Below are 20,680 nucleotides of genomic sequence, written 5' to 3'. Positions count from 1 at the left end.
ACAAGAGACAAAAAGTTAGCAAATTTTATCAAGATTTCAAAGATACCTTATTTAAGATTGGTAAAGAATAATAGAGAAATAAATTCTTTTCGTACTGCATGCATGCACAAGACAAACAAGATCAACTGAAAACATTGTAAAATCAGCTGTATGGCCATATGGAGCCATACCTAGTTTCAAAGCTTCATATTAAATACAATTGGAATAAAAAAATTATTATTGATTTTTGAATGTATGGTGAATAGTGGTCATGTATGCACGAATGTATAATACGAAGAGTATTAGTTTCTCTGTTATTATTTGACCAATCTTGATAAAATTTCTGAAACACCATGTATATGCTCAAAATTTTACTAAACTAATGAAGTGATAATCATAACCTATTTTTGGAAAATTTCTATGCAAATTTGTGGAAAAAAATTGTGAAAGGAACAACAGGCTTAAAGCCCAAACTGTTCCTGAGTTGATTCTTGAGTTGATATTGTGATTTTCAATGTATAAAGTACCTAAATAAATAAATAGGTACATAATACAAGTACGTAGGCCTACTTAGTAGCATAGGCTACTTTTAATCTTAACTTGTAATATAGGCCTAATTTACTATTCTTTTAAAATAATTTTTAATTCTAAAAAAATGTATTGAAAGTATGAAGAATCACTAGGATTTGTAAATAAATTTTTTATGATTTGTGAAATAAAGCAAAATAATTAACAGCGAACAGAAAAGTACCATAGCCTATGATATAGTAGTTGAATTGTGTGATCAGAGAAGTCTTTGCTCAGTTACGGGCTTGAAAGATACTTTGAATAACTTGTTATCGTTCATTTTTCAATCTAGCTAAATTTACAAAAAGTAATTTAGTAAAAAAGTCTATTATTATTGGCTAAGAATTTGAGATTATATTCCTTTCAATTCTTTTATGTGTTAGTATTATAGTAAGTAAATATGTTTAAATAGCTTATGCTTGTAAACTACAGCAGTTGAAAGTCAACTTTTTCTTTCTTGTATTGTGCCTATTGTTGTATTGAATCATCCTCTAAACACGGACTTGTTCCATATTAGAGAGAGTAATTTTCAGGGAATATATTGTAAAAAAAATTCTATTCATTCAATATTTGATAACAGATTTTTTTACTATTTGAATGTTTTGGAGCAAATTGAGAAACAATTATTTTACTTGAATTGTGTGTATCAAACAAGAGTTATGTATTATTCTGAACGGATTTCGAGATCAAAAGAAGCAGGTTTGATAGTTGTGGTAGCTTCTCAGTTTCCCTTACTTGAGAGCCTATCCTATCCATCGAAAGAAACCCGGAATTAGAATAGGTTCTGGAGACGATGTAGATTCCTTATTCGAAAAGCGTAGCCGCTATTTTCCATTTCCGAAGAAACATTTACAGATAAATATTGGATAATAGAAGTGGAGATAAAATTTTACTCGGGGAACTATGTGATGGTGGAGCAAGTCGAGTTGAGATTTGAAGGAAACCGTATTTTAATGAGCGGTGGGTGCGGGGTGCGAGGGGGAAAGGGTTTCAAGTCGGGTTTTGGCAAGACATGCCAAAGGGGGTGAGCGTACCCCTTTCCCCTCCCCCCAACAATGGCGCCTCTCAGTCGCCCCACAAAGACGCCTCCCGCTGTCCAACTTACAACTTGCAAGAAAATTTCAAAGTTTACATTTCAATGTTAATTAATAAACACACAATACAACGGAAGTACATTGATATCGTTACTAATTAACATAAAATTGACGCACCAGGTGGGAAAGAGCCAGACCTGCTTCTCGTCTCAAACTAACGTTTTGTCAATGATCAACTTTTGTAAATGTAACTCTCTATTTGGAAAATAGGCAGAAATGATTTGTTGATCAACCAATGAACTTTATATAGATGGATAGAAAGTGTTATGTTTTATTGAATTTCATACAAGATATAAATAGCATACAAAGTATATAACATAGTTTTATAATACTGTATTACATTGATGGATTACATATTGTTACAGAGATGAAACAAAATATGTCTTTCAGAAAATATCAACAATGATATTAATTTGGAAAAATATATAATGAAATGTTTTCTAGAGATAAATAAGTACCGTTCCCGTTTTCTAATCTCACAGGTAGTTTCCAATGCCTTGTTATACTTTTCAAGTCATTCAAAATGCATGCTGTACATCAGGAATGGTAGACCGTTCTTCTTCTCAATGAAAAGTGACAGTTTCTTCAGCAATCGCATGATATTTCTAGCCTGTAAATTGATGAAACTGTATGAGTTCGTTGCAGTTCTATCATTGAATTAGAAATGGGTTTATCAGGACTATGTTTAAGGTACGTTAGTTTAAGTTATTCAGGTATTGAAGGGCAATCTCCCTTCAATCTCGAAGGGCAATCTCGAACACCAACCTCATCAAAAACATAATGTTGAACAAAGCTTATAAATAATATTTGCTATTTAGAATAATAATTTATATAACCGATGTCTCCACCATGTAATGAGGAAGATAGGTCGAAGGCAAATGCACACAGCAACAGACGGAGGAAAAATCTCTCCCCAGGTGTTCGCATGTTGCAACGTACACAGACATGCGTCCGTCTGCATGTGTCTACATGCGGACGTTCCATTTTTCTCAGTCTGTCTGCATGTTACTGTCTGTCTGTTGCTGTGTGCGTTCGTCTTTATTGCAACGTGGAAGATGAGGCTGGTCGGTGTGCCTCTAATAGTTTGTAGTTATGAATTACAAAATTAAAATAGTAAATTGAAATAGTAATAATTTAATAGTAGAGATTCGCTTGACATACGAGAGGTTGAATGAATCTTACACTTCAGCCAATGAGAAAAATACTATTCCAAAATAACACGAATTATTGATAAGGCTGTGAACGTATCTTCTTCTTCTATAAAATAAAAGAGAGTAGGGTTGTGTTTGTTCGCTTCAAAACATGTTAACTGGTGGATTGCATACCGGAAAAACGGTATTGATTGAGATCTCCAAATTTTGCAAATAGATTCTAAAAATATCAAAATCGTGCACCTCGAAGCCCAAATTTCAATTTTCTTTCTAGATTATTTAGAATTGATGTTCAAATTCCATTCAAGGGACATGAAATTTTATACAGAATAGCTTACATTGTTGTAAAATGTGATTGTTTATAAGTAAGGAAGTTATAACGTTACTACAAGGCTTCATATTATTTTGAACGCAGCCGTGGTCTAGCGGTAGAGTACTCGGTTACGGCGCGTGTGTTCCTCGGTTCGAATCCCGATTCTCACGTTTTTTTCTGTACTTAATTTTTTCTCTCGAAACGTATTATTTATAAATTATTTTTTCAAGGAAGTTGTTTTCATTAAGATTGATCATAGATTTCATCAATTAATTATTCTATGTAAAATTTTGCAACCAGTACGAATGAAATGGACATGGGTTTCATGCTGTGCCATTGGAATTCATAAAAATGCATGAATAGATCATAATAAAATTAGTACCGTAATAATTGATATTCTTCAGTTATAATGTCAGCCTACTATTAGACACAAATTAGGAGTGAAACGAATTTGTAGGTATTTTGTTTGGAATTGGGGAAGCAAAAGGCTGCCTGATTCAAATTGAGGAGGATCTAATCGATACTAAAATTGATGTATTGAAGAAAAATCAATATGATACTATGAGTTTTTAAAATATTATGTTTTCTTCAGTTACCTTATCTATACTAATAATAAAGGAAAGAACTGGCTTATACACGTACGGAATAGGAAAATTATGTTTGACGCATCATCATGTCTGAACTACTTGAAATTTTGCATATAGATTCTTAATTAACCGAGGATTGTTATAGGCCTATTTTCAATTCTTGAAGATTTCATTTGTCACAAAGTGAATTTTTGTGACGGATAGAGAGCCGTCGTCTAGTGTGAAATTAGCGAATTTATTCTGTTTTAGAATTAGAATAGGGTCGACTGCCGGATATATTTTGTTAGATTTGCAGTTTTGTACATGCACATCATCACCATCGTCGCCAATCCCTATGAATCAGCAGCAGCCGTATCATCAAAACGATAAGCGGCTACCGAGTCGGGTTGGTATCGTTCTTCATGAAATTTCTGGAATAGAAATATTGTTTACCGGCCTGAATTAGTGTAGCAATTAGTATCATTGTCATCATTAGCTGCACCCTTAACATCAGTAGCAGCTGAGTCAAACCCTGTCACATGACCAGTGGCGTGATCGTCTTTTCAGACTCTCATTGGTCAGGAAGCTCTTTTCCCCCGGCCTCCTAATTTTCAGCGACCCGGTGCAGCTTCAAGAAGACCTGGGAGAGAAGCAGTTGTTCGGTGAACGGGTTTGTGTACGGCCGCGTTCCGAGCGGCGCTCCTAATAGTGGTGTAATAGAGGGTTAATATTCTATTCTGTATTTTAGTGAATGGAATATTGTATGTCAAATTGCCGGCTGTATTTGAAGATAGAACTTCCTGGGGGATTTTCTTTCTTGTCGGTTATTTTTCCTAAATTCGTATCACTGGGGGTGAACGTGCTATCCTTGGTTTGAAACCTGTAAGGGATCTCAAGTTTGTGCTACAGATAGTTGAGTGGGAAATTTAGCTAGGCTCTTAAAGCGGATTATTTTTGAGGGCTTAATTCTTAAGTCTCGACTCTGTCGCTTCACGACGTTTTTAACTTATAGTACGGGAAGTGGGAATCGGTTCGCTATTCTCCGTATCAGTATCCACGTCGATTCAGGTAATTGTATGTCAGGACTGGTAGTCCGTATATTTTTCCTCCTCTGTAGTAAGGTGGCCTTTAGTTTAAAGAGTAATTTTTCTCCATTGAATTTTTATTCTTGTAGGGAAATCCCTGTCCTTTTTGAGAATAGTTCTACTCAATTAATTTTTATTCTTGTGGGAAAATCCCTGTTCCTTTTGAGAATAGTTTTCTCGATTAATTTTTGTCCCTGCAGAGAAATTATTATCATTTATAGTAAGTTTTCCTTGCTTGGTTTTCATACTATAGAGTGGCCCAGTATTTTAACTTTTCTTAGCAGTTTCTGACTTGCTGTAATACCTAGTAGGAAATTCCAATCATTTCCTTGAGAACTCAGGTACAGCTTGAGTTCGTCCTTGTCGAAGTTGGTAGACTGCGACGTCCTTTCTCTTTCTTTCTCTTCACTTTCCCTATTCTAAAATCCTTCTAGCTCTCAGGTACAGCTTGAGGACTTCCTCGCCGAAGTTTCTAGACTGCGGCATCCTTTCTCTTTCTTTCTCTTAATTCTTCCTGTGTTAAAATCCTTCCTGATCTCAGTTCCAGATTCGAGATCGTCCTAGTCGCGGGTTTTCAGACCCGCGAATCCTTTCTAAAATTCTTAGAAACCTGTCTTCTTTAATAGCAAATATTATTTGCTGGCTTTACCTGTGGAAAATTCACGAATTTTCCCGTGATCTCAGTTGCAAATTAGAGATCGATCTTGTGGTAGTCCTTAGACTGGCAATTACTTGGAAAAGTCTATTGAAATCTTTTCCTGAATTAGGAGTCTCTGACTCGATATTTCCTTGTGGAAAATCCTGGAAAATCCTTTCCTACCCTGACAACGACAGACTGTTGTCTTCCCGATATTATTCTACAGACTGTGTCTGTGAAAAATCTTTTCTATCCTCTCATAATAGTCGACATACTGACTATTAATTTAAAAGCGTTTCGGACGATTGAGAGTGATTCCCATACCCTTAAGGGCAGTTACAGATTGGCCCTTAATAACCGGCGCGCAGTCATCAGATTAGCGCGGAAATCCTGTTTAGCAGTTTCAGAATTGCTGAAAATCCTTTCGCAGCTGCAGGCTCGCGATTCAGAAATCCTCCACCTAAAACCTTATCCTCTAAACTGTAATAATCATATAATTGAAATTGATATACTGTATTTAGCTAGCAGGTCCAGCTTGCTGAGAGCTAGAGCGCAATTCTCAGATTGCGGATTATTGAGCAGATATTTATTTGCTGTAGAGAATAATAATCTCATTATTGATTCTCTGTTCCCTATACCCTATACCGTATACCTCATACCCTGCACCCTACTCTCTACAGCTTACACCCTATACCGTGCTCTATTTGACGATATCTTAAATATCACTAACAACTCCATAGTTCCGCCATACCGTTACTCCATAGCCCTCACCTTAAACCCCATAGAAAAACCACATCCCGGGCTTGCAGGTACAGCTTGCTCGCCGTCAATTCGCAGTTGGTTCAGATTGCGTACTACCTTTATAAATAGAATTATTGGTAGGGATCTGATAGTCAGATCCGTCTCCTTGTATAGGGTTATCTTAATATCCCTTAACACCCACCCTGTATTCCAAAGGCCGAGGGCCGAATCGGCCAGTAACGGCACGGACAAACACTCTTCCCCTGAAATTAAAAATCTCGCGAAAGAAGCAGAGGGTAAAGGATCAGGATAGAGGGAGAAGTGTAGGTCCGGTAACTCCACCTGTCAGTACGGCTACTGACCCCGACCCATATCCGACTGTAGCTAGTCCGCGTTGTAGCAATACTTCGCAATTATTAGGAAACCTAGAGGGTGGAATAGGACATCCTAATACATTACATCAAGTTTTCAATTTGTCATGCTTCCAGTTGTTGTATAGAAACAGTTGAACATTTCTTTTAAAAGGGAGATTAGATGAGAGGTATGATTGGGATCCTATTCGAATAAAAATAACTGATTTTCTGTCCCATCAAAATTTTGGTCAGCCATCTTGGAACCGCCATTTTAAATTCAACTCCATTTTTTCAAATTGGAAGGTCATATAATACAAGATTTCGATACAGAATTTCAAGAGAAAATGAATGGTGAAAACCGCACATCGATTTCTCGAACCGTTCAAAAGTTATTCTCATTCAAAGATACTGATAAATCATTCACCTATACTATAATAATGGAAAGAACTGGCTTATACACGTAACGGGATAGGAAAATTATGTTTGACGCATCATCACGTCTGAACTAATGACTGAATGACTTGAAATTTTGCATAAAGATTCTTCATTAACCGAGGATGGTTATAGGCCTATTTTCAATTTTCCAATATTTTATTACATCAAGTTTTCAGTTTGTAAAGTTTTAAAATAGACCCTTGCGGAGCACGGGTTACCTGCTAGTTAAGAATAATAATTGAATAAAATCTAAATAAATAAATAATTTTATTCATGGAGGCAACAGGTAAAACCCCATTTTGCCTCCTTCACACATTACAATCATACACTATACAATCCAAAAATGTATTTTAAGAATCAAGTATGAAGAAATGTTAAAAAACAAGAAATGTAATGTAAGTGAAATAATAAGAAATGCCTGATTGAATAATAACATATTTAGCTTCTGTGTAATATTATAAAAACAGAGTGACAAACCGATTCATTCAACAATAGGATGTAGGAAACAAATTATAGGCCTAGTGTCTCACAAAGCGAGAGTGAAGAAGGTCCGTTCGTGATGTGTTCACAGGGGATGTGTTTAGGACGTCGAAGCCACTGCCATAATGCCACACATTTTTCAGTACAATTTCACTTGTGATCATATACATTTTTAACTTTATCAATGAAGGAGAAATTATTTATTTATTGATAGAAAATACAAACTATCTTTCACATTACATTCAGTAATGAGTCAGCATTGCGATTAGGTTAAAAAGTTTCACAATCGGGCGTTGAAAGAGATTTTAGTAACAAGTTTAGTGCGGGAGTGGTGACCCAAACAACAAGTTGATCTGTAGTTAACTAAGAAATATCTTTTATCACAATCTATAATCTTATTTATTTCAGATTTTTTCCCAATTAACAATGCTACAAGTTCACCGAGAAATAACCATCTCTCGAGATGAAGTGCTTGATGAGCTGTCTAAAACACCAAGACGTTTGGATTTTAGACTTGATTAAAAAAATGTGTTTTGATTATTGTCACTTTTAAACGTTATTCCAGTTCTTCAATTTAGTATACTCACAATTACTTCTAACTTTTGAAAAGTAAAAGAAATAAAAAAATTATGATGAATTCACATGCAATTTTAATACGGTACCAGTTCAAATCTAATACAATATACAGTACTTTATATGAATTCACATGCAATTTTTAGTACCAGTAATCATATATTATACAGTATATAGTATCCATACATTATACAGTACTGTATTTTATATGAAAGCACAAGAAACCCTTAGAACCAGTTCAAACTGAATGCAGTGAACTTTATATTAACTCACATGCAATCAACAGGACATCAAAATATGACAAATAGCATTCTCGTATTATATTGCATATTTCTACAACTGATAAGATCGTTTTAAAATACTCACGGTCATTTTCAATGTAGAACCAATTGTAGAAGTTCGGCCCCTTGAAATGTCATGAATTTTCGAGAAGAATTGTTGACTAGCTTCTCTCAGTTTTTCTTCATAAATCATCTCTATTTCTACTTCACCATTTTCAAAATTTCTCTCTATAAAATAGGCGCTTATCCACATTAGACTCATGAAGCAAACTATTAGAAACAGTTCAGCAATCTGAAAATTCGTGAATGAGGCTGACAATATAATTATAGTAGACTACCGTATTCATAGAAATATATCATGCAAGTGAAAAAGTTCTACATATTACATGTTTCAAGATAGATCATTTCTCAATTTCTACTATTATCTGTTGATATCTTGATATTTATCGGGGAAACCAGAAAAATGATGACATTTATCAAGAAATTTACTATTTATCAGGGAAAATGAGAAAAATAATAACATTTAGCTTAATAACAGATTTCTGGATAAATTCAAAATCCTGATAGCTTTTACGTCAAACAGCCATGGTGAGAGCCTTCATTATTCTCAACATTGTGTTATTCAAGAAGCAAATAGTTAATACTGGAGTAGTTTTCAATACAAAAACTGTATCAAGACTTGTAAAACAAGAGAACATGTCAAATAAATGATGTTCATAATCTATAATATTATAAAGGAAGGTATTGGCTTAATTGACGCATTATCACTTATGAACTGATTAGCTTGTAATTTAAAATAAAGATTCTTAATTTACCGAGGGTGTATATAGGCGTATTCTCATTGCTACTAATAAATTAATTTCAATTCTATAATTTAAACAAGTTTATCCAATTTGTGATTCAAAGTTTACTTAACAAAGAAAGCCTTTCTCCAAATAACTCCGTAGCGTAATTGGAAGCATGTGCAGCTTATGAATCAAAAGTTGCGGGTTAGAGACCAATCGAACTCATTTTTTTTTTTACTGAGAATCTTTAATTCTGATAAAGATTATCCACATGATTTTTACAAAATAATAAATAATTTTCATTTTATATTTCCTGGGCACAAGGGCATCCTACAACAGAGAATTTTCTTCAGTGCAAAGCACGCTAGTCTTTTTCCTATGGGTTGGGTTTAGACTAGGGTTACCTGCTAGTCTCTTATAACTGAGAAACTGATTAATTATTTTTAAAATCTATAAGCAATGTTCACGTTTCGCTTCACAGTTTACAATTTAACTCGAATTTATTCCATTTATCAATAAAATTACATTCAATTTAATTAGACAGCTGAACACAATATTGGAAACACTGCAGAAAGTTGAAGTTGAAAGTTGAAGCTTCAAGTTCAAAAACGAAAACTTTCGATGGTTGAATATGAAATGAGAGGCTGAAGGGAGAAGATAATACAGAGTGACACAGAATAACGGGAACTTTTAAAAACGCCATAAAACATTAGTGGGAAGGGCAAAGATGATTCTATTCAAACTAATGTAAAGTTCAAGACTTACCATTTGAGAATTATTAATAACATTTATCACTTTTTGACAATTACTTCTTTAAGATGGCTTCCTCCTGAACGAACAAAACTATTGAAATTTGTGTTGACGATTCCTCATTGATTACTGTAACATCATCTGCGTTTCCTAGTCCCATGATCTGTCCACCTGCGATTTTCTGTTTGTGGAGCTATCTCAAATCAAACGTTTTCACAACTTGACCAATTACTGTGGTTGAAACATAACAGACAATTCAAAATAAATTAACAATATACCAGCTGAAATCGTTCAGGAATCGTCAACACAGATTTCAAGAGTGTATTCGTGTAGGAGGAAGCCATCTTGAAGAAGTAATTGTCAAAAAGTGATAGATATTATTAATAATTCTCAAATGGCAAGTCTTGAAGTTTACATTAGTTTAAATAAAATGATTTTTGCCCTTCCCACTAATGTTTTATGGCGTTTTTAAAAGTTTCCGTTATTCTGTGTCACTCTGTATATTCGGAATGCAAGTGACTACCTGATTAGCCATAAATTTCAGAAATGTTTAAGCTAAGTAGCCAGCTGCAAGTGATAGACACAATCATCTCTGACAATATTTTATTTTTAGACGAATTCACAAATTATAGTTCACTTATAAAAAACAAATTTAATAAAATATGTTCATGAACATACCATTGAGTCCCGATGTTTTCTGGATGAAATCATCTTACAAGCATCAACGAACAGTGAATTCCAGCATACTGACTCCGCTATATCTTGCAGTGAGTAAAGAGCGGCAACCTCGATAGATTTTTCCAAATCCTTGTTCATAGTTTCATCGAAAATTTTCTACATTGAAAAAAATAATCACTTTGGCTCCACTACTTGAGAAATTCTTAAAGATCCCGCTGATATCTTAGATTCCTTTTACAATTAATGACATTTTTATGGCTGACTTTTTATTATTCTAGAATGTTTATTTCTTTATAATTTATCGGACAAACAAACGTTCGATAGTAATGCTATGCCCCTTGTGGCAAACTTCCATGTGCCTTTTCGCTTCGATATAATATCGTATGTTAACTATGATTTATTTTCTAATTCTCATTTTTGTTTTTCAAATTATCCACATAGATGTTTTTCTATTATTGTATATTATTTATCTATATACAGTCGAACCTCTCTATAACGAACCTCCACTCAACAAAATCCTCTACACAACGAATTTTTACCTGGTCCCATGACATTTTAGCGTTTTTGCTGCTTATTTACCTCTATTTAACGAATTTCGGATCTCTCAACAACAACGTTTTCTCTTGACTTCAACATACAAAGTGTAGTGTGTATAGGAAGCAGACGGTCATTTTCAAGGAATTCTTTAGTTTCAGCAGAAAGGTCAATAGACTAAAAATAATGGCAATTCAGGTAGGAAGAAGATAGAGTGGTAGACAATCAGTAGAGGGTGAAACACAGTCGGAAATTGAATTCCAAGAGTTTGTCATTATTGTAGACCAGGCAGGTGAACGACTGGACTTTCCCATTCTTGCTTTTGTCACACATTTCAATTCTTTGAACTGACTATGATGATGATGACTGTGACGTACCTGAGGAGAAGAACCCGTCAGATCAAGAAGTTCTAGAGGCTTTCAAAATTATCAGGCAAGGATTGAAACTGGAAAATAGTGTACCAGACATGTCCGACTGTTTGAATAAATATGAGTCGTTTATCGAACATGATGTTTTATTCAAATGCAAAATTCAACCGATATTACTCACTTTTTCAAATATAAAACAAAAAAAATAGGAAATTTGAGTTCCATCTAATAGTAGTGTAAAAAATTGAAAAATATTGCTACAGAGTATGTACTTTGATTAAACTCCACTAATAGTACAAATCAAGCTTTCTGGAAATAAATTGGTGAGTTTACTTACTTATTACGTTCTACAAATATTCAAAAAACATGTTTTTTTTCAACAGCATGAATTTTCAAATTTCCATATTAATATTGGCCTAATAGGTACCCTACCTACGTTCGCGAAGATTTTTTTTTGTACCATATTCATTTATTTACCGCCGTGATACGATATTATGAGATCCATAGGATCGTGGCAGTTTTCTTGGCAGAACCTCTCAATAACAAATACCTCTCGGCAGCGAATTTTTTCTCGGGATAATCGACTTCGTTATATAGAGGTTCGACTGTATTTTTTCATTTTAACGCTTTGTCTATGCTATGTTTAAGTATAATTGGTGTTGTACCGTTGGAAGTTGAATAAATAAATAAATATTATAAAGTAGAGTCATTTTGAAGAATTAAAAATAGGAAGAATAGGAATAATTTGAATCACCACCTCAATTGTAGTGTGACAGACATTTTCCAATAGCTCATAGATAACTTCGATTTCATTCTTAATTAATTCCCATTCATCACTGTTGCAGTTTAGCTTTCTGACAGAGTTTTTACAGAACATCGCAAATACAACGCCACATTCATTGTACACTGCCAGATCTCTCGAATCGTTGAGACAAGATAAAATATTATGGAACTTCAAAGCAAAATCAAGGGCGAATACCTACAAAAACAATCAAAGAAAATTATGGATGATAACAAAATATTTAAAATTATACTTTTCAATGAAATTGATTTTCAACTTGATAGAGTTTTGAGTAATTGAAAGACGGAAGCAAATAATATTACAGGGAGTCATATTCTTGAAAAAATTCTAAATGCGAAACTCACAATAAATTGATAAATATTGAAACAAGGGGTAGCCTAATTGTACTGGAAATCAATATTCTTTCCAATAGTCCAAATTGATAACAATATATTTAAAATTATACTTTTCAATGAAATTGATTTCCAACTTGATAGAGTTTTGAGTAATTGGAAGACGGAGGCAAATTGAATTTGAATTGAATTGAATTTATTTCGCCAAAAAAGCACATTACATCATTAAAATAAAATGAAACAAAATGAAAATTCAACTATACAAAACAGAAACGAAATTATAAATTATACTAAATACTTATGTACAATAGATTAAGTAAATAACTTAATAAATAAACTTGACATAGTACAGTAGTAGAAGTAAAATGAAATGTTCAGTTAACTTCATTGTAAAAGCAATTTTTCCTTTTTGGCACTGCCAACATAAGTAACACTTGTGTGTTGGCAGTGAGTTGTAGTTCATTTACACTATTTGCTATGCATTGACAATGATTTCGAAATACGAAAGTACATAAAAGGAGATGTAAAAATAAAAAGAGAAGAGGAAAAGTTAGCTGAAAGTCGATGTAGGGAGGCCACCATGATTTTTTTAAAGAATTTATAAAATTGTTGGGTAGGATTAAATCCGGATTGTTTATTATTTATATACCAAATGTTAAATATCTAAAAAATATAATATTAATCCAATTCACAGATCTATACAGTTAGCTTAAAGAAAATATTTTGGTATATCCAATTATCCATACTGATGTGTAGAGCAAGAGTGATTTTTTGGTTATAAAATCACTGGGAATTTTGTTTACCATGTAATTGCTAAAGTATGTTAATTGATGCCTGCATGTTGTAAGTTTTATGAGATTGATATTGTATTTATTGTTTGGACGAGTGTTGTAGGGCGTTTCGCGCAAAACATATTGAGACTTATTTTTATTTATATGGAGAATGACCTTTTTTACATAATTTTGTCTTAGCGTTGGAACTTTAAACTCAAGGAAAAGTAACTCAAATAATATTACAGGGAGTCATATTCTTGAAAAAATTCTAAATGCGAAACCTACAATAGATTTATGAATATTGAAACAAGGGGTAGCCTAATTGTACTGGATATCAATATTCTTTCCAACAGTCCAACATGCCAAACCTTCATTGTAAAATCTTCAATTTGTTATTGCTCGAATTGTATGTAGCTCATTAGTGTGCTCCAGCTCATTCAATGATGCGATTTTTATAGAAATTTTTTTATCCTTCCTAGCAGGTTGATGGGTGATCAAATATTGCACTTTCAAAACATAATTTTATTTTTAATTGTATCGTATCTGAATACGTTTCAAGACACTATGCCTCATTTCGGCTTATCCTGATACTCCCCTCTTCTCAATAATGAGGATTAAAATTGTAAAAGTTCGACTTAAATTGAACGTTTTCATCCCTCATTTTTGTTTTGAATTACGGCTATACAATTCTTTCCCAGTATGCTGAAGATGATAAGGCGCGGTTTCCGAGCTTGGGATTTAGCTAAATCTAAGTTCTAGACTTTAAGCAGCTGAGTCAGAAAAAAGGCTTTCCAAAACGGGGCGTAGTCATAGTCAAAGTTACATTTAAATTAAATTTCGAAAAACTAGAAAATTGAACACAAAATAGAATAAAGATAAAATAGTGTAAAGTTTCAGTTATTTTGAATTGTTCATTTCTTCAAGGAAAAACTATTCCAATTATAGAAATGAGAGGATAAAGATTTATTTTGCTGCAAATATTTACTGCAACTACGCCCCGTTTTGGAAAGCGAATTTTCTAACTCCAGCTGTTTAAAATCTGGAACTCACCTAAATACCGAGCTCGGAAACCAGCCCTAAATGCTTTGAAACGATCCTGGCTTCACTAAAGAATGCAGTTGAGTGCAAGTAATCATACATAGATAAGTTCCATAGGTGGGTTTTTATTGTTTTTCAAAGATCTGATATCACGGATAAAAGAATAATGTACCTTCAATAATATAACTTTTTATAGGGAATCGATCACAACGATGTGATATAATTTCACTTATATTAATTTTCTTCAATTTTAATAATAATTATAATTATTCTTGTTGTCATAAAAGAACACTTGATTCGCACTTACTTCATCAACTTCTTCAAATGATAAATAACGGAAGCACCTGAGTAGTATGTAGAATATTCGATCGTTCGATGCATACTTTTCCAGCAATTTGTCAATATTTCCCTTGAAAATTTTCGAGGATTCCTGAATATTTCTTGAAATTATACTCGCAGTAGATTTCCCCTGTAAGATTAACAAGATCGATTTTAATTTTAAACCACAGATCCAACTTTAGCAGAAAATATCTCTTCTCTACAGTTGACATATTAGATGAATACCTCTCTGAATTTCTAATCTAGAAGAATAACCTGTCATTATACTGAAGAAACTTGTAAGAAAAAAGTCGAAGTATGAAGAACCAATAATTAGTGTAGAAATAGCTTTTCTATCAAATGCTAATAATAGAGTTTAAATTGAAAGAACAAAGTAAACGAACCTTAAACAGTTTGATTGGTAATTTATATAAAGGAATTGATTATTGCCCTGGAAAATAGAGAATAAAATTATGATGAAGGAAATATAATAGTTCATATTGATACACCTCGAATATATGGAAAAAATAATACTTTTGTTGATCACAGAAATATAGTTCAATCTGAATTTTATACGGTAATAACCACACATTGTTGAGACAATGATATTATGTTATATCACATAATCACTTTTAATACTAACCTCTTATAAAACAAAATCATTGGAGATAAAATCCATTACTATGGTGAATATTTATCTTAACGTACATGGTAACTTATTCAACGACAATATTAATAATAATAATAATAATAATAATATAATAATAATAATAATAATAATAATAATAAGCGTCTTTATTTAAAAAACAAAAACAAATGAATCATCAAGCATACAACATATTGAACAACAAATTTTCAAAACAAAAAAAAAGATACTTCTTAATAAACCTAGTGAACTGTATAAAAGACTAATTTGACATAACCGGAAGGTTGTCTGTCAGGAGTCGGTATCTACTGAATCATTTTCACAATGCTTTATCCTAACTGATTAATATCCTTCGATCAACAAAACTAAAAATAAAGTTAACAATTTGCTAATTATAATTATGATACTGTTATCCTAGAAACAAAAATAATATGCAATATTCTTAAAATAATGAATAGATAATACATAGTGAATAAATGAACTTTTCCCTTCATCAAAATAAAACAGAAAAAAATACTTGAATGATTTTAATTGAATGTCATACTTTCGCCACTATATAGCCAAATTACTAATTACTACTATTATGACCTACTCAATTCAATAATTAAATTCTTTGATTGGTGACTCTCTTATTTTGCTTGCTTGTTGCACGTACCGTGCCAGCTTCCACCAATCACTTCCATTGAGCCAATCAATGACCTCTGAGTCACTCAATTCAACTTTCCCCAAAAAGGCTCTTCGAACTCCACTTAGGATTGGACATACTCCAATGAAATGTTTAATATTTTTCCCTCTGCCCCATATTGCACATTGAACAAATCCACTGCTCTTCTTCTCTTCCATGTCCATAGTTCAAATTTAATAATGCACCTCTAGCTTTTAGACAATATTAAAAACAGGTTAAATTATAGAAGCTAATTAACATAAATTTCTAGGCTATATCAATTGAAGGTGAAAATACTGAAAAATGCTAGATTACCTTCTTAGCTTTTCTACCGACTGGTAACATTCCAGTGTTTGCGAGTTTCAAAGTGCATGACATGAGATTCATGATGAGTTCCACATCAAATTCATCATGAATAGAAGAGCCTTCCTCAAGTAAATTAATCCAGGCAGGCCAATTCGTGAGAAATTTACTCTTATTGATTAGAGCATCAATTAGGAATTCCTCGGAACAGTTGTGCTAACGAAAAGTTGAAATGAGAGAATTATAAAATAATTATAAAACGAGGTTGTTATAACTAGTAGTTCTGCGAACAGTAGACCTCACGCAGTATTCTCATCCACAAGTATCTGATGTCAACTGTTTTAAATGTTAACAAAATCAGTTCACGTTTGAATTTGTATTCCATAATTTATTAATATTTATGTTAATTTGAACAATAAAATAGAATATATTTCTATTCCAGAATTTATATAATATTCAATCAGTTCCGTGATAATCTTTCCATCTAATGAAAATTATTTTTTTTCAATCAAAAATATTATAATTTCTTCAGCATTATTTAGTTCATTTGATTATTTTTAATCACCTATTAGTTTTTTCGAATGTGAGAATATTGATACTGATGGACACGCATAATAATACCATGACTGCAAAACAAAATATTGAAACCAAAGACGTTAAAGCTGCGATTAGACCAAATTTATTAACAACATGTTAATAACTCAATCCTTATAGATTATATTAGATTGAACATAGCTTATCATACATATGATGAACATGTGTGTTTGTCAACTTGCGTTTTCGTCGTTTTCATTAGCTTCAAGGATACCTAGTTTTTCAACAAATTGAATTCATTTTCTTTTTGTAGAAATGCATTATCTTTATAAATAAAAATCGAGCCTCAATTTTTGACATTCAATAACTTTTTTTATGTGTGCTCTGAATTTGATGATTTTTTTAGTTGTATTTGTTATATTCAGGACCAGGTTTATGGCCTATCAAATTTATAACCCGACTTCAGGACTCTTTCCAAAGTTCCTTCAAAGTTTACATGTAATCTAAAAATACAAACTGCTGAACAACTAACTAAGCACATTGGAAGTCCATATTAATATATAAATGTAAATACTGATTGTTGAATAATTTTCATAAAAATATAGTGCATCAGATTAAGCTAAGGCTAAGCACACCTGAGAAGGCGCGGCTTGGTGATACAAAGTGTTGATCTTATGGAGATTGCCTTATCACACCGTTCCACGCCATGTCCGATTCAGTGTTCTTCCATTCAAACCAATAAGCAAGAATCACCTGAATGCAAAATGCCGCTTCCCGCCTCCTCGGGTGTGTATCAAGCTAAAGTTTGTCATAAGATGCATTAACTATTTGGCGGTACGAAGTTCGCCGGGCCAGCTAGTTAAAAATAATGTCTAATGCAAAACGTATAGGCCTAAAATAGTGGAAACCTCTACAGGTTTTACTATTTACCCCTGGTAATTACCCCTGTTTGAGCGCAAGTAAGCAGGTAAGATATAATTTTCGAGTCTACATTGATAAATTTTCATTTTTTGAATTTTATCGGCCTACAGGCTATAACTCTAGTTCAAACAATTCACAATAGAAAAACTGAATCAGAGAACGTCAAGTAATTAACAGGAACACATTACCATGAGTACACAGGAGTACACAGGAGTACACAAGGATACAGTACCTACCTTGTTTGTTTTTGTTTCATTTTTTGTTGTGTTTCTTTCTATCTTTCTAGTTTTATGTTTAAGAGTTAGAAGTATTGTTTAATGAGATGACGCATTCATGTACAATATACCTACATTGTATGTCTTGAATGAAGAGATTGATTGATTGATTAATTACTCACAATTTTTCAACAATGTAACGTACTAATATCTGATATACCAAACCAAGTGATCAATGATACAAGATTGCAGTTAGCTGAAAACAACTCTTCAGCCAACGATTTATTGAGATAATTATTGCAGGATTCAAATACATTTTAGAGTCCACCAACAGTGAGTGATATGCATTGAAATTAACATATTTTTGTTTACTCACTGGGCATTCTTGTAGAAACGATACCAATTCACTGATGTATATCTGGCTTTTCATTTCAAAATCACTGAATTCTTCCTCCTCGCTTTCCACATCCTTTGAAACACGAGAACAAATTCTTCTATGCAAAAACTGAGCTGCTTCAGATGCAACTTCTCTCTGCTCATGGAAAATTAGGAGGAAAATCTTCTCAACTCTGTAGAGGCTGAACAGTCTGCATCTGGAAAAAATCAATGATGAGCAATGTTAAAACAAAATTTTCTCTCAGTCAATTTGAATGTTGTCAAAAGCTTTCAAAAAATATTGAAATTGTATGTTGTAATGAAAGCCTATGAGTATTCGTTTAAAACTAGTTCCTAGTTTCTGTCATGTTAGGCTGGCCACTAACGATAGAACATGCATGGATACACATGACGTCATACATTGTTGCGTCATCAAAATGAAAGCCTTCAAGCAAAACTTTTTGAGTTTAGGTTTTTGTAGCTCTGACGTCCGATTTTTTGTTAATTTTTCCTTCGCTCCTCTATTTGAGGTTGAATTATTTTTCTATCATGAAAATTGTAATTTTGCAGTGGGGTATCACAATTAGAACTAAGTTTAGTATTAGCAACTTTTGTATGTATAATATAATAATTATATGTATTTGTTTTGTCAATAAACTCCTCTGGTTGCAATTCATTGACAATCAGAGAAATTATTATTATTAGTGGTTTATTTATTGTTTATTTTATGTTGAAGCCTCTCGCTGATGACAAAACATGCAAGATGAACATATGTGTGTTTATCATGCATGTTCTACCGTTAGTGGCCAGCCTTAGTGTATGGATTAGTGTACTGCATAATTCCTTGAGCAGCCTACTCATAGGGACAATAATAAATTCTACGTGCAGCATATATTAGTATCCGACTAGAATCCTATACTAGTATACTTTAATACTACTAGGAGAACTACTAATACTGTAGTGTGTTTTCAGCACTGTTCAGTACCACGTCATCTGAAAATTTTAGTGTTTTATGTATATTATGAAATGCTGTTATTTTATTCCATGGGGTTCAGTTGAATTCATATTGAAATCGCGCATGAAAGATTTTTCAATTTACATGAATATTGAACTTGCTACTTATAAGTAGCCTACAGTAAACTTTTGACATCTTGATCTGCATAATGCTCTAAAATACATAATTTTATCAACTACTCGCTATAATCATAGAAGAATAAGAATACAGGAAAGCGTAAATTGTCTATGTTATAATACAGTATCAATAATAGCATGATGCTATATTATTTGAATATGTTTTTTAAAACTAATGTGAGTCCGTGGGATCTTGAAATTGTGTCAAATCCGTGCGGTTTGCGCCAAAGCAAAGATTTCTATTCCTATATGTTCGGGTTGTATCTGCTTTTTTGAGGAGGAATATTTTAATTGGGCAAAATTGAAATAAAATAAAAAATTCACATATCGAGATCTCACAGCGTTGTTATCACTAGTAGTTCTGTGAACAGTAGACCTCGCGCTCAGTAAGTTACATTGACCTGTTGTTATGTTTTCTCAAAACTTAATAAATAATTTATCAATTTAAAATGTCTAGAAAAAATCCTAAATAAATATAGAGCTTTCTGTCCTATCGTACCGTGACGTGTCGTCCCGGAATGTGAGTGTGAGCGCTGTTATCAGGTCTGGCTGCAACTGTCTACAACGTTGATGGAAAGATACAATTTTCAAGATGTTTTTGAATGGGTAGTATTATAGTCCACTAGACAGCTGATTTATGATGAATAATTCTAGTCTGATTTTTACGGTAATATTGGCGTATGAAGGAGGCTCTTTTTTCCTTTTATATTATCCTTGAACCTTGAAATGCAAAATTTCCAAAAACCTTGTATATACGTCGACGCGCAATTTAAAAAGGAACATAACTGTCAAATTTCATGAAAATCTATTACCGCGTTTCGCCGTGAATGCGCAACATAAAAACATTTAAACATTAAGAGAAATGCCAAACCGTCGACTTGAATCTAAGACCTCACTTCGCTCGGTCAATACGGTATGGAAATAGTTAAACACAAAGTAAATCAATATTGTACTATAAATCAATTACTAAGGTAATTCTAAATACTAAGGTTCTATTAAATGTATGTATCTATTTTTATTTTGCTAATGAATGCCAATTTGAATTGAAAAACAACACAAATAATATTAAGTTAGACATACCTTTCAACGATGTTCAAACATTTCAAAGCGTACATCTTTATCTCATCTTTGCAATCATGTACTAACTCAAACAAAGCTTTCAATGATTTAATTTGATCTCTTTCGTCAATTGCCAACTTGATATTGCTTTGCAAACATTGCAAATAGTTCTGAAAAATATTCTTGCTTTGTAAAAATC

At 32.9% G+C, this 20,680-nt stretch overlaps 1 protein-coding gene across 1 annotated transcript; it reads right to left on the bottom strand.

Annotated features, from left to right (window-relative positions):
- Positions 1-1,887: 1,887 nt before the first annotated feature.
- On the bottom strand, positions 1,888-20,650 carry LOC120349995. The gene is made up of 8 exons (XM_039421840.1): positions 20,503-20,650; positions 18,293-18,509; positions 16,259-16,462; positions 14,623-14,784; positions 12,128-12,349; positions 10,469-10,624; positions 8,341-8,547; positions 1,888-2,250 (listed from the first exon to the last, which is right to left on the bottom strand). The coding sequence occupies exons 1-8, from the start codon at positions 20,535-20,537 to the stop codon at positions 2,155-2,157; spliced, it is 1,299 nt and encodes a 432-aa protein (XP_039277774.1). The 5' UTR covers positions 20,538-20,650; the 3' UTR covers positions 1,888-2,154.
- Positions 20,651-20,680: the final 30 nt, after the last annotated feature.

This window comes from Nilaparvata lugens, chromosome 2 (genome assembly GCF_014356525.2).
Source record: "Nilaparvata lugens isolate BPH chromosome 2, ASM1435652v1, whole genome shotgun sequence".
NCBI classification, from domain to species: Eukaryota; Metazoa; Arthropoda; class Insecta; order Hemiptera; family Delphacidae; genus Nilaparvata; species Nilaparvata lugens.
Note: the sequence above shows the minus strand (reverse complement) of the source record. Positions and strands in the feature narration are given on the sequence as shown.

Coding starts and splice junctions, on each gene's coding strand:
- LOC120349995 (XM_039421840.1), bottom strand. CDS start 20,537: ATGTACGCTTTGAAATGTTTGAACATCGTTGAAAG. Junction 18,510..20,502: donor TGTTTGAACATCGTTGAAAG/GTATGTCTAACT, acceptor GATTTTTTCCAG/ATGCAGACTGTTCAGCCTCT. Junction 12,350..14,622: donor CATTTGAAGAAGTTGATGAA/GTAAGTGCGAAT, acceptor TTGTTTTTGTAG/GTATTCGCCCTTGATTTTGC.